This window comes from Antedon mediterranea, chromosome 2, assembly GCF_964355755.1.
Source record: "Antedon mediterranea chromosome 2, ecAntMedi1.1, whole genome shotgun sequence".
NCBI lineage: Eukaryota > Metazoa > Echinodermata > Crinoidea > Comatulida > Antedonidae > Antedon > Antedon mediterranea.
In genome coordinates this window covers 24,414,352-24,438,925 of record NC_092671.1, presented here as the reverse complement: position 1 = coordinate 24,438,925, position 24,574 = coordinate 24,414,352, and the positions used below count along the sequence as shown (strand labels likewise).

General features: G+C 36.3%; 3 protein-coding genes across 3 annotated transcripts; 2 read left to right on the top strand and 1 right to left on the bottom strand.

The window, feature by feature from the left end:
- The first annotated feature begins 1,596 nt into the window (after positions 1 to 1,596).
- Positions 1,597 to 2,631, top strand: LOC140039373 (uncharacterized). The gene has a single exon (XM_072084976.1). It carries the CDS (start codon positions 1,597 to 1,599, stop codon positions 2,629 to 2,631), a length of 1,035 nt encoding a protein of 344 aa, XP_071941077.1.
- A 508-nt stretch (positions 2,632 to 3,139) lies between these two features.
- Positions 3,140 to 4,087, top strand: LOC140039372 (uncharacterized). The gene has a single exon (XM_072084975.1). It carries the CDS (start codon positions 3,140 to 3,142, stop codon positions 4,085 to 4,087), a length of 948 nt encoding a protein of 315 aa, XP_071941076.1.
- Positions 4,088 to 5,884: 1,797 nt separating this feature from the next.
- LOC140039371 (uncharacterized) lies at positions 5,885 to 8,554 on the bottom strand. The gene has a single exon (XM_072084974.1). The coding sequence runs from the start codon at positions 8,552 to 8,554 to the stop codon at positions 5,885 to 5,887; it is 2,670 nt and encodes an 889-aa protein (XP_071941075.1).
- Between the last annotated feature and the right edge of the window lie 16,020 nt (positions 8,555 to 24,574).

The window sequence follows — 24,574 nt, the reverse complement described above, 5'->3', positions numbered from 1 at the left end:
TTCAAGAAGAAAGAGAACCCCCAACTCACACAAGTGAACTAACACAACTCATAAAAGCATTGACAGAAAAACTAGGAACAAGTGACACCAGGCACCCAATAAAGTTACCAGGCTTGCCCCCACCCGAATGGGATGGCACACCAAAGAATTTCCATTCAGGGAAAATAAGAATGGAGCAATATTTTGAATCCTGTCAAGTCAGAAATGATAAAGAAAAGTTGATGATACTCCTGAATGGCAACCCCCTTCCATCAACGATAAGAAGCCACATATCTGACTGTCTATCATGCGATGGAGAAAATGGTGCATGGCAACGCCTGAAAGAAAAGGTTCCAGACGCTGCAGTTATTCGAGATATTATCTTAGCTTTGCAAAGTATAAAACCAATGAGATCAGCAACGGCGTGTGAAATGAGAATAGTGTTAGATGGTATAACAGAGTTTTGTAGAAGAATGAAAGAATTGGGGAAAGAAGATGATCTAAGAACCTCACTGATGTTTGAAATTATAAGCTCAAAAATTGAAAGTAACCTCTTTTTGAGTTTATGAGAAGACAGAATGAAGATGAGAAATCAGTACAACTGTTAGTTAATTTCCTTCGCCGAGAGACTGAAGCCAGAGAGCTGCGTGAACAACCCTGCAGCCTTGTAGAAACCAAGACATGTCATATATTGGAGCAGCCAAATTACGACTCCTCTCAGACTGGAACGACGCTTTCTCAACCACTCACACCATCACCCAGATTTGAGAACTTCGACCCCTGTCCATTTTGCCCGAAGAAAGATACTCACCTAATTATAAGATGCCCAATATTTACTAGGAGTACCGCCGAAGAGAGGAGAAACATGATTAAAACAGCTAGAGATGTTTTTTCTGCCTAAAAACAGGTCATGTCGCAATCCGATGTAGGAGAGCAGACAAAAAATGTTGCCCAACGTGTAATCTATACAATCATCGGCTAGTAGCCTGTCCTCTGAACCGTGAAAAGGAAATCGAAAAAAAACAGGCAGGAGTTTCAGAGAGCACACTAAATGCAATGTCTACCAAACATAGATTCTCACCCACTACCTTTGTAGAGATTAAAGACCAGCATGGTAACTGGCAACGTGTGGTTGCTTTCTTTGACAGTGGAGCAGATACAACTATAATACGCAGAGCTACTGCTGAACAACTTGGACTACACGGGGATCCTTTTGTCTTCACCTTTGGAGTTGCAGGTGGAGGAACAGTCAATGAACAGAGTTCCAGATATAACATTGACATTAAGGCACTTGGAGGATCGCAAAGCTATAAGCTGATTGCTTCAAGTGTTACAAAACCAGCACATGACAGTCCAAGTCTAGAAAATGATGTCTTTAAAAAACACTCGCATTTAGCTGTTGCACAGAATTATACATCTTATGAGGGAGCAGCGATCGACTTGTTAATAGGATATGATTATCACTCGCTGACCATGCCAATGGAAGTAAAGTATTCCACGGATGACCCAACAATACATCCAGCGGCTGCCAAGAGCCTTTTAGGATAGACACTCTTTGGTACACAAGTCACAAAGCCAATAGGAGATTTAAGATCAAGGGCTACTTTCCTTTGACATATGGATGACCTGCAACTGCTTTTCACCTCAGATGTTGTTGGTGTTAAACCGACTACTTTTTGCACTTGTACCGATAATGAGATTGCAGAAGCTCAGTTCATAAAACATTGCCGAGAAAAATTATGTCTAAACAATGAAGGAAGAATGACTTTTGAAATGCCATGGAAAGAAGGATTCCCTGAGATATTGAAGTGCAATCGTGCCCAGGCAGAAGCTTGCATGCTACGACAAGAAGCTATGTTAATTAGAAAAGGAAAGCTGGTAGAGTATGATGACGAAATTAAAAAACTTATTGATAATGGGTTTGTGAGAAGGCTAACTCTGGATGAAGATAAGGACAAAGGGTGGTACCTGTCACATCATGCAGTTTACCAAGAGCATAAATCAACCAAGGTCCGCATTGTCTGGAACTCTGCCGCTAGGTACAATGGTTTATGCTTAAATGATGGCTTCCTCAAGGGGCCAGACCTACTCAACTCCCTTGTTAAATGTTTACTACATTTTAGGAAGGAAAATGTAGCAATTGTGGGAGAGGTGAAGAAAATTTTTAACCAGATAGCTCTCGCTACTTGTGACCAAGCATATCATAGATTTGTGTGGCGACTTGGTGGTTCCGGCAACATAAGTCATTTTCAATGGCTAAGATTACCATTTGGAGATAAGCCTGCTCCAGATATATCCATTATGGCAGTTAAATTACTAGCTGAGCAATCCAACCAAACTGATCCTGAAGGGTATATCCGTGTAACCAATCGAATGTACATGGATGATATTACGGACTCTTTTGAAGACCAAGAAATAGCCTTAAAAACGATCAACCAGGTAGAGCGTATCCTTAAAAAGGGATCATTTACAATCAAGGAGTGGCACTCAAATTTCCAGAACATCGATCAATCTAATGAATTAAAGACAAGGATATTGGGACATCTTTGGGACAAATCAAGAGATATGATGGTCATTCAACTGGACAAGGTCAGTGAGGATCAAGTAATACTTACTAAAAGAAAGGCTGCAAGTTTAGTTGCTAAGCTGTGAGATCCGTTTGGTTTATTAGCACCTGTCAGCATACGCTACAGAATGGGACTTCAGGAAATGTGGGAATCAGGCCTTGGATAGGACGAAAAACTTAGTGAAGAACAAACCCATAAATGGAAGGAGTACATACAAGAAATCAACCAACTTGTTGCATTTGAAGTTCCCCGTAGATTACGACCACATAATTCGATAGGTCACCCACAACTTCATGGCTTTAGTGACGCAAGTGAATTGGCTATGGGAGCAGTAATATGGTGGAGATGGAAAACCACTGATGGTATAAAGCTGTCATTTGTAATGGCAAAATTTCTAGTTGCTCCTTTAAAGAAACGATCCATACCCAGACTCGAGTTAACAGCTGTGGTCATCCTCACTCGACTGGCTGCAATAGTTTCGGACGTTGTCACCGACTTAGAACCTTCAAACCATTTGTTTCGGCCCGCGTCCAGGAAATTCAAGAAACTTTTCCTACATAAAATTATTTATTTTTCACTATGTCCCCTCGAACATGAACCCCGCAGATGCGTTGACAAAACCAATTCATCCGGAAGGGCTTCATAATTGGAACAAAGGTCCTGCATTCATCTGCGAGCCAGAAGAAAAATGGCCACGACAAGAACCAAGTTACGACACTACTCACAAGCATGTATTTGTAAAGGAGTATACTCAAGAAGCTCTTCGTAGCGTCAACCAAGTAAGTGCTGTAGTAGTACAGGAGTCTTTTGAGAGGCATCTTCTAAAAGGGACCTCAGATTGGTTTCAGCTGAAATCGATTGTTGCAAGATGTCGACGGTTTCTCCAATGGAAAACCCCAAAACTTTCTACTAATCAAGAATTACAAGAAGATTCACTGTTCTTTTTAAGTCAAAGAGTATGGGAAGATGAAGAATTGAACAGCAGAACTATTAAAAAATTGAACCCTAAGTTTGATCAGAGAGGCATCATAAGAGTAGAAGGTAGATTACGAAAACTAACCATCCAAGAGGGTCAAAAGCAACCAGTCCTTCTGCGAAGAGGATCACTAATAACAGACACATTTGCGAGACACATCCATTTTGCTGTGAATCATCAAGGTTACAGAGTGGCAATTGCTTATGCTTTCAAGAAAGGAGTTTATATTGCGGGTGGAACAAAGTTATTCAAGGATGTTGCAGCAAAATGCATATTTTGTCGTACAAGAAGACGAGTGCTGCTTACACAACAGATGGGCGAGCTTCCTAGTTTCAGATGTCAACCTCATATTCTACCGTTCCTACACGTTGCTATGGACTTTTTCGGACATGTCAATGTTAAACTTACACGCAACACTGTGGTCGAAGGAAGTATTCTAATCGTAACATGCATGACTACCCGAGCAATTTCTCTTGAGCTTGTTGAGTCTTTAACAACCGAATCTTTCCTTTGCGCATTTAGAAGATTTACTTGCAATAGGGGAATTCATCCGCATATTCAGTGAGACAGCCAGTCGACAAATCGTGTCAAATTTCGACTCGGAGAGGGCGCCCTACTTTTCTAATTTAGTTCAAAATTGCTAAATTTTAGGGTGTTGGAAAAACATAATATTTGTAAATTTAGCTGATTATCGGAAAAATATTGTTAGTGAAATAAATTCATAAATGGTTTTAATATATTGTCATGTAAAATTAAATGTATTTGAACAAAACGATAATCTGTAATTTAACGGCAAAATCAACCAATGTCTTTTTTTCGAAATTGTACCCTAGAAAATCATTAAAATAAAATATTTAGAAAAATTGAACAGTCCTGAATTTAAAATCCCTGTTAGAAAAATTAATAATCTACAGAATACGATATTAAGATACAAAATTCGGTGGTTGGGATGCAGCTCCGACTATTCAAACTAAAGGTACCACTATTTGTTCCATCGAAAACTAGCGAAACCGCCATTTTGTAAACACATCGTCATCGTGTTTATGAATTTATTTATATCGAACGATATACGCGATGTTTATAATTGTCCGCGTATAAGAATTCATATAAATAAATACATTCCAATACAACGTATATTATTACTTGTTTATTTATCACAGTATACATTTTAGTTGAGGAATATTTATCATAACTATTATAATAGCTTTTATACGAGTCCGAGGCCTAGCCCTATTAGCGACCGATTGTTCCAGGGGCGGAAAGTCACTTAGTGACGTTGTGATCGGGCGCGTCGGGCCTAGCTAATATTAATAATATGACCTGAAATAAGCGGCTAACAAGAACTGTTATATACTTGCTTACAATTGTTTTATTATTGATGAACAAACAAGCAATTAGATTGAATAACAAATTATTTATTCATTTTTTTTGGGTAAAAACATGTACAAACTAGTACTGTATAATATAAATTATAATATTAGTAATATTAAACTAATACAGTATTAATAAAATATAAAATAGGCCTAACATACAATAAATATTCAATTTTTAAGGTCTACCACATGACAATAACATAATTTACAGAGTATAGTGTAGTAGGTTTGCATTCAACATAAATATTTGTAATTCAACATTTTGTTTTAAATAATTAAATTATAGTTTGGGTATGACAATGTCGGTAGGTACCGGTGTCATCTTTTTATCCACTTCACTCTCAGTTTGAAGTCACAAAGACAAAGAACTCTGCATCATCAACGATTCCTGAAAGTGTCAGAAAAAATAATAAATATTATTTAAAAAAAATGTTAATGTCTGGTTGTATATATAATTATAATATTATATGATGACTAATCCGGACAATGATACACAAACTCGTGGTAGTTACTTTAACCGTTCTTTATTCTTCGGTAAAGTCTGAAACACAAATAAACTCAGTGAAAACACGCACAAGGCAGCACAGCTGCGTGTGCAAACAACCCCAAAATACAGCGTAGCAGATACATACAGTCAAACTACTACACGAGGGCTAGTCAGGCTTATGGCCAATTAGCCGATCGAAACACTTAACTAAATAGCCTAACTAATAATTTTAATATTCAAAGTCAAGAACATTAACACAACTTAAATGTTATAAAACGTACGTAGTACTCCCACGTATCACTGTCGGAAATAAGATAAATACAGTATCTACTATTAGATAATAAGCGTGATCTTGCTGACAATTCTGTTTACCACCAAAACAAATCTTTACGCCACCAACGTCAAAGTTCGAAATTCGAAACACTCCCGCCTCGTGACAAATTGACATGAGTCACAGTACATAAAGGATTTCGAAAAATAACCACAACAAAGTGAATCTTAATTAAAATACAGTAATTAAATGTTCACAACTCAAGTAGTTACATAATAAAAGCATTCCTTGTTTAGAAGAAAACTCGTGTTTAAGTTCTCCCACAGTTGCAATCAAACACAACTTATGTACAGGCCTTTCCTTAATACTTATATTTGATCTTTTCTTTAACGGTCCAACTAGAGCCTTTGCTATAACGTATGTCAATTTAACTCCTACTGGGGTATCCCAACGCAGCCAGATGACAGAACCAAATGCAGCTTCACTAGCATCACTGAAACAGTGTAACTGGGGGTAAGCAATAGAATCCTCAGGCGTTAGCTGACGTGGAATTTCAAATCCCAAAAGATGATTCATCTCCTTTATAAAAACCTTCCACATAGCTGTTTGCTCATCATCAAACACGTCGTCCCAATCAAGCCTAGCTGCCCAAATCTCCTGGAGTCCGATTTTATAACGAATAATCACAGGGCTCAACATTCGTAATGGATCCCACAACCTGGCAACAAGACTGGAAACTTTTCTTTTGGTAAGTGGAGTCTGTTCTTCATCGAACTTATCAAGCTGAATTGTTACCGTGTCATCTAGCTTATTCCACAAATGGCCTAGAACACGTGTGTGTTTCTCTTCAGGGCACTGGTCTACCATCGGATGGTTAGAATGCCACACTTTGATTTCAAACGATCCCATTCTTAGAAAACGAGTAACCTGCTCAACTGCCTCAACTGCCTCATTCGGTTTTGTAAATGAGTCGGTTATATCATCCATGTACACACAATCTTTGATCCTAAGAGCCCCTATAGGATCTGAACCGGTGTTAGCCTCAGCAAGTAAACGAACGTTTCTGTCTTCACTTGGCGTGAGCTCACGCGTAAATCCATTGTCAAGGAGAGCTCGAATTTCATCATTGTATTCATTGATTTGCTTGTTTTTTAGCAACCTAGCCTCATGTGAAATCATCCCCGTCACGGCTTGTACTCTATTACAGTCTAGAGACTCAGGAAATCCATCTTTCCATGGCATTTCCATGGTAATGTGGCCCTTCTCATTTATTTGGCGATTTTTTCTACAATGATTGATAAACTGAGATTCAGCAATTTCCTTATCTGTACATGTACACAAGGTTGTTGGTTTAACTCCAATGACATCGGATGTATATAAAAGCTGGGAGTCATCCATGAAATTTACGTTTGTGATGTGGCTGATGACATTGGAAATTGGCTTTGGAATGGTTTGTCCGATAATTGTCCAACCTAGAGCACTTTTTGCTGCAGTTGGTGATGTATCAGGATCAGTTAATGAACGTATTGTTTTCAGTGGTGTAGTAAGACATTGATAGTCGTATCCAATGAGTAGGTCAATCTCGGCTTCCTCCACAGGCAAATGTTCTTTAACTACCGTTAAGTGAGAGTGTTCGTCAAAGATATCTTCTCCAACAGATGGGCTATCATGGGCAGGCTTTTGTACACTAATTGCGACCAAGTCGTATGCTTTCAATTCCCGTAGTGGTCTGACTCGAAGTTGATACCTTGCACTGTTTTCTTGTACGATGCCTCCTCCAGCCACACCATAAGTAAATACAAAGGGCAGTCCGTTTAAGCCTAGACTTTCAGCGATGGAGCACTTGACCAGAGTGGTATCAGCACCACTATCAAAGAATGCGACAGCTTTTTGCCAATTGCCCTCGTTGTCTTGTATCTCGACATATGTAGTCGGGGAATAGCGACGGCGTTCGGCATGCTTCGTCGAATTCATTTTCGAAATTGTCTGATTTGTTGATGGAGGCAAAGACACGAATGGATTTTGACTGGGTCCTGCTACAGTCTGACGTAGACTTGGGCTTGCTCCCGCTTGAGCTATCTGAGGTGAATTTATTGAGGTTTGATCTAAATTCATATTTGAAACAGTTTGGTTGGTTGATGCTGGCAAATATAAGAATGGATTCTGACCTAAGTTGGTTCCTACCTGGGTTTCGTGGCGTACAATTGGCCGTAGATTTGTGTTCGCTCCCGCCTGTGTTTTAGGTGACATTTGACTTTGACAGAAACCATCTGTGTTGTTGTTAGTTCTGAAAGTGCGATTGGGTGGGCAAGAAATCAGTCGGTGGTGAAATAGCTGACACACAGAGCAGCGTTTTTTGTCATGTCTGGGGCATCTGAACGCACTGTGATTTGTACGGAAACATAGGAAACATCTTCTAGCTTTCATTATCATTAACCGTCTCTCTTCATTAGATTTTGAGTTAAAGATAGGGCACTTTATAATTAAGTGACGTGAGTGGTCAGTGCAGAAAGGACAATCATCCGCGCTAGTTTCAGCACCTTTAAAATTAGATTTCGGTAAAAATTGGGTAGTATTTTTAAGTGTACTAATTTGCCCTGTAATGTGATGAGTAGATGCATTTTGATCGCCAAACATATGAGGTTGCTCTCGGCGTTCCCTTGCTTCCGTTTCACTTCGTAAGAATGAGATCAAACATGGTATTGTCGGCTCATCTTGCTTTATCTGCCGCATGTATTCGAAGCTTAATTCAGCATCGATTTTCTGACTCACTAGTTCAACCACTACTGACGATGAGAGTTCTAATTCTTTTCCAAGTTCACGCATTCGTCTTGCAAAGTCTGTGAGTCCATTTAAAACAGGTCGCATTTCCTTTGCTGTTGCTGACTTCATTGGCTTCATCATCTGAAGTGTCAGAATAACATCACGAACAATAGCTGAAGTCGGGACCTTTTCCTTCAGACGAGCCCAAGCTCCATTATCACCTTCAACCGAGCAGCAATCAGCAATATGATCTTGAATAGATTTGGGTAATGCATCGCCATTGAGCAAAACCATCAATTTTTCTTGGTCACCTTTAATACCAGAAGATTCGAAGTATTGGTCAATTCGTACATGCCAAGAATGGAAGTTTCTTGGAGATCCATCCCACCGAGGGCTGGGAGTCCTGGTGTTTTAATCGAAGGCCGTTTGTTGTCTGAGCAGTTTCCGTTCAATTTTATTGTATGCTGTGCCACCATTTCAGACTGAGCTTTAATTAATTTTATCATCTCTTCATCTTTTCCTGCTGCAGTTGGCTCACCTTGGGAAGAATGAGCGGTTTGCTCATTCCTTGAAAACCTTCTGTATTCTTGATATTTTCGCTCCACGTCATCAGCTGCTGACATTAGCTCTGCATGTAGACGTGTAGTAGTGTCAGTCTCATCAGGTGGTTTGACAACATCCATAGCATCAAGTAAGTCGGTTATCTTTCGAATTTTCTTTTGAATATGGTCGAATGCCACTTTAACCAGTTCCGGTTCGTCTCGGTCGAGAACACGGGTAAAACGGTCCCTTGCCCTCGTTAGGTGACCTTTAAACGAACGGTGTTTGACCTCGAGCTCTTCGAAGCTGAGGTCGATGAACGTATTTTCCTCCATTATTAAGGGAATACACTTTACTAATCCGGACAATGATACACAAACTCGTGGTAGTTACTTTAACCGTTCTTTATTCTTCGGTAAAGTCTGAAACACAAATAAACTCAGTGAAAACACGCACAAGGCAGCACAGCTGCGTGTGCAAACAACCCCAAAATACAGCGTAGCAGATACATACAGTCAAACTACTACACGAGGGCTAGTCAGGCTTATGGCCAATTAGCCGATCGAAACACTTAACTAAATAGCCTAACTAATAATTTTAATATTCAAAGTCAAGAACATTAACACAACTTAAATGTTATAAAACGTACGTAGTACTCCCACGTATCACTGTCGGAAATAAGATAAATACAGTATCTACTATTAGATAATAAGCGTGATCTTGCTGACAATTCTGTTTACCACCAAAACAAATCTTTACGCCACCAACGTCAAAGTTCGAAATCCGAAACAATGACATAAAAGTAAGGCAAATGGAAGCTGTATTTTATTAATTAAATTACAGTATTTATTTACTATTATTATTTATATAATCTAGGCCTACTAGTACTAGCAGCCTGCTAGGCATCTATTCAGCCTAATAAATCAAATAATAAATGAAAAATAAAATAATAATATTAATACTGATTGAAAAAAAGTATTTTTTTTGCGGGGATCAGATCACCAGGCTAGGCCGGCCAGGACCAATGATACTCGTAATCAGTACAACTTAACGACTATCGGATCAGCATCAACACAGTACAACACACGTCTCGCTATCGCCTATACTAACACACGTGTCTCGCGTTGCCGAAACCACGCTCACAGCTAGAAAATGTACCTACCTTTCGAGGCCTGAGAATACACCAACAAATTTTGAACAGGATAGAAATATATCATACTCGATTAAACTAATATTATTCTTGATAAAACAATTGATTATAATCTTTTTAATTTGTTGGGATGCACCTCCGACTATTCAGAAAATGGACAACAAAACAGTAGTCAAATCGTACCACATTTATAAATTTCACGAGTCCCGACTTCAGTCGCCGAATGTATTGTATTAGCTTCGGTTTCTTTGAAGGAAACCGATTGGTTATTCAATAATACTTATTAGGAAATGCTTTTACCATAATAGGTAATGTTGGGCGGTTCTTAAATATTCATGAGAGCTTAAAATAAAACAGCACTTATTTGCTAGGCGACGAAAAATCGTGGTTTCAGTTTTCAACGATAGGTGGCGCTTCAAAATCGTCAATGCGGAAGTAAGTCGATTTTACACGATTTAACGGTCAAAACGCGAAGTGGCTTTCCCACTGTATTGTGTTTAGTGATAGAGGTCGTAACTTTACAGGAGCACAGAGTGTACTGAAGAAGTGGATAGATAATTGGAACTTAAAACAAATTGAATCAGAGTTTTTAAAGGTGAAAACTCAATTTATCTGGAAATTCAACACTCCTCTGGCATCACATATCGCACGGTGTTGTAGAGTCGCTTATCAGGAGTTGCAGAAAAGGTCTCGATGCCTTAGTTAATTATCATCATCGAAAGTTTAGAGCTCTTGAATGGCAGACTGTATTGGCAGAAGTTGCATACTTGATAAATTCTAGACCTCTATTTCCAGAAGGTTCTGACCCTCTAAATTCACCTCCCATCACAGCAAATGACATCCTACATCCTCACGGACAGCCGGTTGTCTTACAACCCGAGAGCAAAAGCGTGATTGACCCTAGAAATTTAATGGATGTGGCTTACCAACGTGTCACGTCCAAGTATTCTGGGATCCTTCATATGCCACCACAGTTGATTCAGAGATCCAAGTGGTTTCATCCCAGATCAAACCTAAGCATTGGAGACTTGGTATTGCTACTAGAGCCAGGTCTAAAAGGCGGCGTAGCCCCTCGTGGAAGGTGGAAACGTGCACTCATACATAAGCTGCACCCCGGAGAAGATGGTTTGGTGCGCAAGGTTACGGTAAAGACTGTGATGTCAGATAGATTGAAAACTGTTACTCTGAAAGAAAGGCCGATACACAAGATGTGCTTGATTGCAACTGCCAAGGAATTAGAACATGGCTTGCATACCGAGACTCATAAAGAGCCTCTAGGCAGGAGTGAATTGGAATTAGGAGTTTAGATTTATGCATGATTTGCGTGTCATAGATTAGAAAATGAAGTCAGAGAAGTAGAGATCGAGAAACAATACAAAGTTTACAGTGTTAAATAGTTGACATAGATTCATAGTTTTAAACAGAAGTTACTTTACTTTATTTTGGATTTGACAATATTCATCTTTTGTTGGATGACCGTGTGAGTTAAATTATCTAGCCTTAAGTTAACCATATGAATAAATATAATTACTTTGCAGTGACATGTTATATTGCGTATTCGCTAACCATTGTGTGCTAGGCTAGGCCTACTATTAGCTAGGTTTCTAATGTAATTGTAACATTAGTTTCATGATATCAACCGATTGTGAAAAGTGTAGTTAATGACTTTCGGTCTGTTCTGTTTTTTGATTGTTCGTTTACTTTTATGCTGTAGGTTTTACTACTGAAAATAAAGAAGCACAGCAGTAAAGACACCAAGTCCATTCTTTTATTATTTGTCATTTCCAAATCATCATATGAACGTTTTTTTTCGAATCGTGTATGAAAGTAATTTTGGCGGAAAATGTATGTTTTGAGGGTCAAGATAATCTAAATGCAGCTTTTTGAAGTTCATTCAAGGGCCACCATTTTAATTGTCAAAATGGCCACCATAGGCTACATGCTTTGTTAATTTATAATTATGATTTTGCTAAGCCTACGTTTTGGAGGTTACAGAATAAAAACAAAATTCGGCTTTTGGAAAGTAATGACGAGAATACATCAACATGCTGGTGATAATATAATATGGGAACCACAATTATTATTACCCCAGGAGGTACTGTACACAAGAAGATATCGGCGATGTACTGTAACTATCATTCGCGTGAAGAACCTAAAAAATAAAATATTATAAAAAAGTTCGTTAGACGTAGACATTGTAAGATATGAAGCATGGCCAACTTTCAGCTAAGAATATTCCAATCAAATACTTTATGGATAAAGGGCTTGTTTCAGAACGGGTTCTCAACATAAAAACAAATTATATTAACATAAAAATTCAAATATAAAGTATAAAAATTATAATTTAGATATTATACAGATAGTTTATAAGTAAAAGGTTTTAGAGAAAATATAAATTGGTAATTTAGGTTTTGTTTATAAAACGACATTTTATAGAAAAATATTTTACTCATTATTTAATTATTATTTAATTAATTTCAGTATTGACAATGTAATTAAATTGTTATTTTACAATTAAAATTGAATTAAATATTGACTATTGGTACTAAATTGTCATTTGTGAAGCAAGATGTTTCTTTAGAGCTACCTTGAAGACAATATGAAAGGTAATATCCTTCAAGTTCTTTGAAAGTTTATTCCAAAGTAAAATGGCATTAAAAAAGAATGTTTTACTAATAACATAATTCTTTTTTGGCTACACAAAATTGAAATCCCTTCCCCTGGTACCGTATTGATGTTTAAATTTATCGAAATTAGTTGACATAAATTGTGGACTAATATTATATGTCTGGCTGAGTGACATTTGTTTTACTCTAGTACCCCTTTCACACCAAAACTCCGGAGTGTCTCCGGAGACACCCCGGGGTTTATGACCATTCAAAACGTCGAGAAACTCCGGAGATACCCCTTTCACACCAACCTAGCAACACCGAGGTTAATAAAATAAAATTGTAAATGTCGCCCTCTATTATTTTTTTTTACATAGCGACGATAATTAGAATAATTTTAATTCACAATTTTTTTAAATTTAATAATTACTTTTAAAAGTCTCAGAAGTAATATAATGTTTTATTGATACTACTTATTATTTTTTAAACCTGCTATATATTTTGTACAAATATTTAAAGTGTTTTGAAATAAAACTAAAGCAATGAGTGATCGTGTGAGGATGACCTTTTGACCCAAAACACTCCGGAGTTTGATGTTGGTACCTTTTCACACAAAAACACCGGGGTGTCCCCACAGTTCGCTCTCCGGAGAATGTTCAGCTGTTCAACCCCGCAGTTTTAAACTCCGGAGTTGCTTGATTTTACCTTTCACGCCAAACAGCGGGGCGTCAACTCCGGGGTGTCTCCGGAGTTTTGCTTTTGGTGTGAAAGGGGTATAGTTTCAATATTTAACATTTTTAACCTTAAAAAATCCTGCTTAGTAATATGATACATGTTGTGCTTCCAAAGTATGAACCTAATTATTCTGTTCTGTGCTCTCTGTAGTCTTACTTCTGCTTTGATGCCCCAATACCATGAGGACACAGCATAGTTAATAATACTCTGCTTTGATGCCCCAATACCATGAGGACACAGCATTATTATTAATACTCTGCTTTGATGCCCCAATACCATGAGGACACAGCATTATTATTAATACTCAGGGCCAGTGAGTCAAGAATAGTTTTTCTAATTAGTAAACTAAATGTATAACATAGCAAATTTTAATCTGGAATTTAGGCCTACAGTCTTTAAAATGTTTGAGACAATAAGGTCTTCGTTTAGATTTTGATCGAGCTCAACACCCAAGTACTTCACAGACTTACTGAAAGAGATCTTAATACCATCATTCACATAGCACAAGAACAGGAGAGGACCGAGGATACTCCACTGTGGTACTCCGCAAACGACATCCATTTTGTCTGAGACTCCACCACTAATACAACCTGTTTGAAACCTATTCTCTAAATATGATTTAAACCATTGCACTGATCTTATACCAAGCTTTCCTATTTTTCACACAGTATCTCGTGATTTACACAATCAAAGGCTTTTTGTATGTCAAGTAGTAACATAACTGTGTACATACCATTAGCAGTGATTCAACCTGATTGAAAGCAGTGTAAAAGTTCATTATTTTCAAGATACTGTACATATTAAGTTGGGAATGTACAGTTCTTTCCAGTATTTTCGAAGCCACTGGTAAAATGTTAACAGGTCTATAGTTGGCTGTATTAAGTTTACTTTTCTTTTTATAAATGGGTCTCACTCTTGCATTTTTCATGGCACAGGGACAACATTCCTTAATAATAGATACATTTATAACATGGGTTAATGGGCCTGCAATCACCAAAGATCAGGACCGGTACTTTTGTTGCCACTGAGACTCGATAATTCCTTTTTAAAAATGTCAGAGTCAATTGAATTCAAGTAGAATTCCTCAACTTTCTTCTCTTTATAGTAGTTTTCATTTTATCATTTTCATTTACATGGACAGTGATCTCGTTTGTTTCTGAATTGGTACTAAAAAGAGAATTGTTTAGTTGCGGAAGAGCACATAAGTGGCATACCCAGTCTGACGGTCTACATTTGAAAAAATTCCTAAAACTAAATGCATCAATTGATTGGCAACTAGCATGAAAATGTCTAAGACAAATGTAACACTGTAGTTGCTGTCTATTCCTAGTAATCTTAGAGTCACAAACTTGACAATGAATTGGCATAACATAATTGATTTCACTAGTTGGATGTTCTGTAGGTCTGGGTTAGGTTGTCACTACATTCAGTAAGATCTATATTATATGAGGATATATTATATAGGATCCTAGTTTTAGAAAACTTATGGTTCCTAGACCTAACAACATGTGAAGATAAAACGGAATTTAATTGGAAATTCACAAATACCACCTTATTTCTGTGAAGACCACCATCATTAACTAACATCACCAGTAGTATAAAGGTCAATAAATGAGCATACACTAACTAAATTCCATATCGAGGTAAATTTCAAAAATATAATACTTGGCACTGAAAATACATATGTAGATCATGTGTTTTCAATTGGTTTGCTAATCATATACAAAGCTAATGTATTAAAACAACTAAATAAATGGAAATATGCCTAAAATCATCTCTTTATAAATGAAAAAAATATAAAAAAATACATATTATCAATGCTATAAACAACAATTATGTATAAAAATAATGAAACGTATTACTTACCTGAAAAACTGGTTTGAACACTATCCATAAGGTATAATATTATAAAGTATATTTTAATGTATGTGCAATATTTATATACAGTACTATAAAAAGATTGTTTGTGTGCTGTCTTATATTAACAACTTGTTCTATAATATTATTTTATTATATTATATAAATAATGAATTTTTGTATTTACATTAATGTATGAATAAAGATGGTAGAGACCCATAAAAGATAAGCAAAGAATTTTATCTACCTTAGCCATTTTACCAAATAAAAATGTGCATACCAACCTGCTTTAAAAGAGCTGTATGGAGCTCTTAGAGGATGCAACTATGTATCATAATGATGACACGAGATGAGGATGTACCATTTTGTCTCCAGATACAGTATAGAACAATTGATCATGGCCAACATGCATGAACGACAAATTTCCACATACAGTACATACAATACAAGATTTTCCAGAAGAATCAGTTATCAGACATGATCACAATATAGAAAACCCTATGTATCTTGACGTTTGTGTTTCAGCTAAAAAATTTCCAATTCCACTTTCGCCATTTTGCCATGACCAGCTGCTGCAAATATGATATCTGAACCTGGAGCTTGATATTGTAAAATTGTGTCTTACGAATCTTCCGACAAATTGAAGTTTTCTTTCTCTAACTATTTGCATTAATTTAACTCCTTGATCGAAGGTTATTATGACTGGCAGATGAGCAGCTAGATACAAATGTGTGCATAAATGCAGACCAGTTTGGGTGACTAGTGTTGATCTCCCAGTGTATCACCATGTATTCATTGACATAAGATCTGTTACTTGCTTTATCCATAAGTTTTTATACTTTAAATTGCAAGATGGCCATGCTTCTCTTAATGAGAATGATAGTTACTCTGGTATCTTCTTGTGAACCTCCTTAATCGTAATCAGTATGATCGATAGTACATACTGAGGATCGTGATAGCAACAGATCAGGTGGTGATCTCTCAGAGACTAGACGAAAGGGATTGTACATAAATGTTACTAATTATTGTGCCAGTTTGATTTGGAATTTTAAAACTATTGCTGTATTTAACATTGTATGCACCACACACTGTATGCAAACAAAAATGCAACAGCTAAAGCCAGTGGAGCAGTAGCCTTCAACAAATAAGTTTGCTCCTAAATGGAATAAGAAGAAAATCTGATCACTTCCGACTCTGTATTTTATCAAAACATGTCTTCATTACGTATAGGAAATACTAATATAGTAAATTAGCAAAACCTGTACTTTATGGTGGCCATTTTGAAAAACAAATGGTGGCCATGAAGTGAACATCCAAATAATGCTGTAATTGAAATCCTTGACCCTCAAAACATATACATGGCGGCTTTCCCCAGTACAGAAGAGCTGGAACTTTTTGGGTGGATATATAGCCCCTATATAGCACAAATCAGTTGAGAAACACTTTTTTTATATTTTTTTTTAGATTGGCCGTTTTTAGACTTATAATAGGGATACTAATTGCTTTTTCATGAAACAGTAGTAATGGTAACAGTTGAGTGCTGTATTATTGTCATGGAAAAATTCATTAAAGGGTGGATGACGTAACTAGTTTACCTTGATTGAAATGCCATAGAAAATGTCGATACAAATTGGTTTTATTTGCCAAAGCAACCTATTCATAAACTGGTAATTCTCAATCAAAAAACACCATTCACAAAATTGAAAACAATTTGTCGTGCGTGTGACCATCTCATTTTGCACTTTGGGTGTGAACGAACGGATATTTTAAAATAGAAATAAGAAAGTAATAGCACTGGTTCCATTAATGGATTCGAATTTCAAATCAATAGTGTACTGTAATGTAAGTATTGTATATTGACTTTAAAAATATATATATATATATATCCTCTTAATTGATAATTGCCTTACAATATTGAGTATGCAATTTTAATAGTAAGGCCATTTTTTCTTCCGATCTAGTTTTTGCTGAAGTGAATCTGAAAATCACTTTTGTAGAAAAAACCTTTGTCACTTATAAAAGACAAAATAAACAGTTAAATCCAACCAAAAACCTATTGACTTAACTATTTTTTGCTTTAAATTACATTTTTCCGGTAAATAGTTGTTTTTCGATCCAATTTATGGTCAAAATGAATAACTATTAAGTGACATTAAAATGCAAACAATATATCTTTTTAAAAGATATTATGTTTGCAACGTCATAACTTTCCTTTATCCTATTCAAATCAACCTAAACTGTAATGATAATATTATAAGAGCTACAACATTACACCAATGAATTAACTTAGTTGAAGCCTATTAGAATATGAAATAACATTGCGTTATCCTGCTTTATTTTCTATATCAAGAGGGAGGGTAAATATTACTAAAATTGGTTTTGTTAATCGTTTGCCTAAGTTATACCACTCACTATGTAAAATTGATGGATCTGTTGATATTTTCTTTGATTCCCTTGCTTGTTACCGTCACAAGGTTTTGTCTAATGTCAGTGATATTTAAATGTTGTCTTGTTATCTGTTGATTTTTGCTTGTATATTATATGTTATATTTTACGACTTTCAGCCCTGTTAATGGTGACGTTTGGTCACTGTAGGGTGATGATGAAATAAAATATTAAAAAAAACAGAATATTAAGGATGTGTTTTCCACATCGAGCAAACCTCAATCGCTTACCATGAGATCTTTAATACTAACATCATCAATTAGATTAATCTTTTCGCACGCCTTATTTACTAAACATTGAACTCCTCTGAACCACACCAAATAGCCGTACAACAAAATACTTTCGGCAACAACTGTCAGCATTAAAGTAATTTTACTTAATGTAAAAATCAATTAAAATGTGAACATTAATCGAGTTGTTAAAAGTATTCTCAAATAAATTTAATTTAAAAAGGTAAAATAGACTTGAAACGGTAGTGATTTCATTAACAGCACTAAAACTATATACTGTAAGTGTAATTAATCATAGATGGATTGTTAAGAAATCAATCAATATATGGGTAGACTAAATGTAAGAGAAAATGTTTAGACTCAACGATAATAAGGAACGTCTTAGTTAAGTCGAAGATGCTCTCCAGGTGGAATTTCATCCTGAGATGAGTAGTAGGCCTAGTATTATTAGTCTTGTTTATTTTATTTCATTTAAATGTAATTTTTACTTTCTATGGACCAGAGATTCCGAAATAAAAGATTGAATGAATGATTGAATGGATATTACGTACACAAGACTCTTTTCCAAATACCTGTTTCATTAAATGTAGACAATGCTTAGATACTTTGTTTCAGAAAATGTTGTTTTAAAATCCTAATAATATCTTCTTAAGAGAGAAATATTTAACAATATCGTATAGGCCTGCTAAAATGTGGTCGAATCTACCCATCGCGGTACACATGAAACAGCTAGGATGGAGTTTGTGACATGAAACAGACATTGTGTCTAGGGCCTACCTATTCCAGAATCATAATTTATATGTAGATAACTACAATACTAAAATACCTTGTGTTTCAGAAAGCTGATATCTAACAAGGCCATATACATGGTTGTAGTCGGGTGCTCAAGTTAGTGTTTACCGACCAACCGACCGACATAGTGAGCTGTAGAGTCGCTGTTAGTCCAACAGTCAACAGCAAACTAAAGTGTCTGCAATCGATACATCTATTACAGGCGTTTCAAGCACAATTCATGCGGATTAATTTACTATGATCAATAACTGTAAAAACAATTAATGAACTGTTTAATTTCATTTTCTGATAAATTATATTAATTTCGGTTTACATAATCTGCGCATCATATGCCTGACTACAATGCACTGTATATCTCCGATTGACTACAACATGTCGCACGAGTATCTGTTGTATACTTTATTACAAGCGTGTAATGAAAAGCAGTCAAGTAAGCAAAAACAAAATGGTTATAAATATTCAAAACATTAAAGTGCACGTATTCTTCGAACATAAGAATCTATAAAAGCTTGGTACGAGTATGCAAAATACTTAGGTATGAGTAAGTAAAATAATTAGGTACGAGTTTTCATGGGCAGTGGCGTATCCAGTAGGGGGGCCGGGGGGGCCCGGGCCCCCCCTGATTTCGTTTCCGTCGGCACATCATCGCGGCCGTCGGCAAACAAAGGTGCCGGGAAAAAAAATAAACTATTTATTCTGACAATAATTGAACTGTAAACATAATTCTTTTGAGTGTTTGTTTATTTACATATCATATCATCATTGATCCCTTCAGATCAACTATTTTTTATTTTCATTACATCTAACAACGAAACACGTAAAAAATGTGTAGCACGTACGTACGGCCGTACGCGGTAGATTGTTTACTCAAAAGTCTTTGACCTTACCCTAAAACCTTGTTTTTGCATGCAGTTGAGCCTCTCATGACCTGGGATTTGTATGTCTTCCTACGCTAAGAGATTATATAGTTCCACATGCCATGTGCTTTTTTGTCTAAGATATATCTATTATAAGTGCAAAAAAAACGTTTTTTTTCTCGATATGAGGCCTTTATTATTCAAAATGTTTAAAGAAAAAGCACATATACCATAAAAAATATCCATGTATTTCATTTTTGGAACAGAATATTCCGTGAGGCTCAACTACAAAACCACCATTTTGTGATATGATGTCATCGTAAGCCAATCAAAGCTGAGCTTTCTCGCGATTGGCATTGCTCTCGGCTGATTTGATTGGTGGATGCGAATCACCCGTAGCGGAATGTTTTCTCTCGCGCGTGTACCATGAATCTCTCTGATCGTTACTACACAAAGTTAGAGCAATGCATTTGTCCGAATTCCGTTAAGTAAACAACTTTATATATTTTATAAGCATTTAATAACATGTTTTATTGATATTTTCAATGGTGATATATAAAATAAATTACTAAAAAACGTAATTATATGTAATTATTTTAACCAAAAATGACGTAGTTAATAGAATTGTCGACTGAGGCCGCAAATTGTTTTACATGTACTTCTTTCGTGGCTAAAAACGATCATTTTCGGCGATGTTTTAGACCCTATATTTCGAAAACTACAAATCAGATTTTCCTAATTCTTTCTTTATTGTAATATGAATACAACATACTAACAGATAATGTTGGTTTGGTTTTAATTTTGCATCGTTATCCCCGGATATAAGACAATATGACTATGTAATGCTTGATCAGAGACGTCGTGTATGTACACCAATTTTGTCGGCAAATTGGCAATTCCCGGCCCCCCCCCCCCCCCCCCAACTTCAAAATCCTGGATACGCCACTGTTCATGGGTACGGGTTGGTTTGGGTACGGGTTAGCCAAAGTGGGTACGAGTTGACCAATTATTTGGGTACGAGTTAGCCAAGTTGTACGAGTTGGCATGGGTACGGCTTGGTTTGGGTACGGGTTGACCAGCATCCTGAAAAACTAGCTCTTGTTGTATGGTCATGGCACATCAATATTTTAAAAAAAAAAGCGTGCAATGTTTTTTTGATAATAACACTAAACTAAAGTTCACGACGTAGGCCTATATATTTTACTAGTCAGGAAAAATATTTAGCCATATTTTGAACATTAAAAGTTTTTAAAAATCTCGGAAAAGTTCGTTGGGAAGCGACCTCAGTAGTTTACTTTCATCGGGTCACACCAAATAAAATGAACTAAAGAATGGACATGGAGTGGACTTTTAAGTAGCCTGCCCTCACACGATGCAATTTTCATCCTCGATAAAAACGTCAATGAAATGTTCATCATCTTGTAATTTTCATCATCGATGACAATTTCATCAATTTGCATCATCTTAAAATGTTCATCATCGATGACAATTTCATTTATGCAATTTTTATCATCTTGTAATTTTCATCATCGATGACAATTTCATTGATGCCAATTTTCATTATCACCAATAACTTGCGAAAACGGCTTGTTTCTTAAACTCGCAATATTCCCATGACAGAGGACAAGTCTTCTGTGTAAAAATGCAGGGGCGCAGCCAGCAAAGAATTAATGGGGGGGGGGTGAACCAATATGTGAGTATTTTGCGAGCGAAGCGAGCAACCATGGGCTGGGGGCCAGGGGCCGCCAAGGGCCCTCGGTTGGGGTCCAGGGGGCATCGCCCCCTGGAAGCTTTGGCGGTCTAGCGCAATCTAGATCATTTGAATCGGTTTACGTACACACAAATATGACAATGTTAACACTAATAAACTGAAACAAAGAAGACAAAAAACAACTCTCATTTTCATTACAGAACATTTTTATATTCCAGGGGGCCACAGACAAACACTTTTTTTCTTGCTTGTTTGATGATTTGTGTAGAGCGGCTGTAAACTCAGAGGAGGAATTATTTGAATTCCTTCCTTTTCACCAATACAAAAGTTGCATGAAATGAACGTAGAGTTGCAAAAGTTTGAAAAAAGAAATTAGAATGATAGCATGGAGTGATATTATTAAATGAGAACCGTAAGGTTAGAGTTCATACAATGTGCAAGTCCAAGAAGCTATCTTGGCTCCGTGTGTATGTGAGACGCTTATCATACCCAGTACATACAATATTTTGTTTAAAAATACACATATTTTGTTCGTTTAGTATAGGTGATAGCTTATACATAATTTTAATAACTAACTTCTAAATTATTATCATACATTTTACGTTAGTTACTATAACGGCGCTCTAGACATCACGTGATGCATCTTTAAACAAAAGTTTGGAACATTCTTCTCGGCTTGGAAACAGAATTCGCGAATGATATTCTCTGTATTAATGTTCATGTTAAAGTGTATGTTCATGAGGCACAATCCCGAAAGCTGCTCATAAGACATGTGATTTCGCAAACAGGTTTTCGTTCTCCACAAAGTCGAAAAACTCCGCTCAGCTTCAGCAGACGTTACGGGAATTGGCCTACGCGATTAGAAGAAGTGAACGCACATTCGGGAACACATCTGGATCCGCTAATTTTACACAGTCGCTTCCATCACTGAAGCTCGGAATGAAGATGTTCGTGTCTTGCCAGATCATCGTACCAAATTCAAGTTCTTTGAAGACTTCTTCAACATTACACTTCACGATAGACTCGGGTGCTACGCCAAATATTTTAAAGCATGGCCTGTTATCGGCAGAAAAACGGGTTTTTAACTCGGTTTGTAAATGATCAAGAAGTTGATTTGGTAATACTGCTCGTTAGTAATCTTCCACAGTATCTCCAGGATGATTTGATCTGTATTGTTGTCTCATGTTTTTATTTATTTTTTCTAAAAAAAAAGGGGGGGGGGGGTCAGGACCCCGTGACCTTCCTCCCCCCCCCCCCCCAATGGCTGCGCCCCTGAAATGTTAAAAGTTATTATGTAGTATTGTGTGTAGTATTTGCTTTACACAATCTACGTACATTGTGCATTTACAATAAAATATTCTTAGTTTATCACAACTTAATGGGATTGGCAATCAAGTCAGAGAATCTTGATTATTTTTTTAAAAGATTACCGTTTGATCTTTGAATTACACCACTCCTGTACATGACGTGTCAATATGCTTTAGCGGTACCTATAAATATCTTCATGTAACGGCCAACTGAGCTTAGTTCAAAGTGTGTTTAATAAGAATTATTCCTACTTGTAAATTAGAAATATGAATAATTAAACTAAAGATTCTAATGATGTAAGCAGAATTACGTCATAAGTTTGTTTTCAGGGTTTGAACAGCTTCGGCAGAAATGTATGTAAAGTTAAGTAAATTAAGTATAACTAGATAAAAATAGGTCAATTTCTTTAAAACAATGGATTCATAATATTGTGGAGAAAAGAGTGAATCAGACTTAACACTCAATTGTATCCATATACTTCAGCATATGTAATAATCGGTGACTATATCTTTAAAAAATGAACAAAAAAAATTATTTAATCATGATGGTTTGGAGTTTGTGTTTTCTTTACGTTTACAATAATAATTCAATAATAATAATACAAAACTTGTAGACACGTCATGTGTTACATGAATACAATGAATACATGATTAAAAAAAGGTATCTATATATGTAAGGTAACAGTAGTATAAATAGATTATTTGGGACAAGTAGTGGAATAACGGGGTTTACAAGTGAATATTTATGTTCATGTTACATGCTTGCTTTCATTCATCAATTTCAAGTCATAATCGATACAACTTATTGATACATTGTATCATCTTGACTCGTTGCCAAGTTCAACCGATCTTTTAGTGACGGAACAATTCCATTGTGTCATTACATCAATTGACATTTTTCCATTTACAGTTTTCATTATAGAAATAGCATCCAATCCTTTCGGAATTGGCGTGTTTTCGTATTGGCCTATAAAGCAAACATTCGTGATATTTTAACTCACAAATTGATGTGAGTTGATAGCATACGTATGTGTTTCAAACAGGCTTGTGATGTGTGTCTGTGTTGGGGGGGGGGGGGATGTGTGAGGGAGGGTATGGGATGGAGGGGGTTGCCACGTGGGTGTTCGGTAGTGTATGTTACAATGGGTGTTATGTATGGCAATGTAGTGTCTGCTGGTGTGATTTGTGCAAAGCTCTTTTCTCACAGATCTGTTGGAAAAATATAATCCACCGGTTTCTTCTTCTTTTATTCTCTGGTAAAATGCGTCCTTGATGTCATTTTGCAGAAGTGTAATGTTTTCTTATGTATTTTATAATTTAAACAACTCCCTCCTCTCCTTCTTCCAATAAAATATGAGATTATGTTAATTTCAGCAAGCAGCTTATTATTAGTATTCGAATCATCTTGTGTCCTATATAAATATTGAATCAATTGTCTTGAATGTGAATTCTGAGTATATTTTAAGTATAAGTATAGAAAGACATGAGGATGAATGTGGACTGGTTTATTCATTCAAACTTGATTATATACTGTGACGGATGGCTGGTACTGCCTACAAGCATTTTTTTCAAGATTATGTAATTGATTATATTTATTATAATATACTATTATAACATGAAAAAAAATATGCAAAATAGGCTAATTAAACTCAACATATATGTTTAATTATTGGATATACTACGAACACGTTCATAATTGAAAATTGTATTTCAGAAATAATGTAGATTTATAAACGATGCTAGAAGGGTAGTAGGCCTACTATCAGCAAATGGAAGTCTGTCTTCGGTGAGTTGTCTGCCTGCGAGTGATACATGTGTGACGATGTTACCATACCAAAGAAATATATTTGTATATGACATAAATCGGAGTTAACGACACGTAAGTATAAGATATCACACGACCACTTTTTAGTAATGTTCGCTTG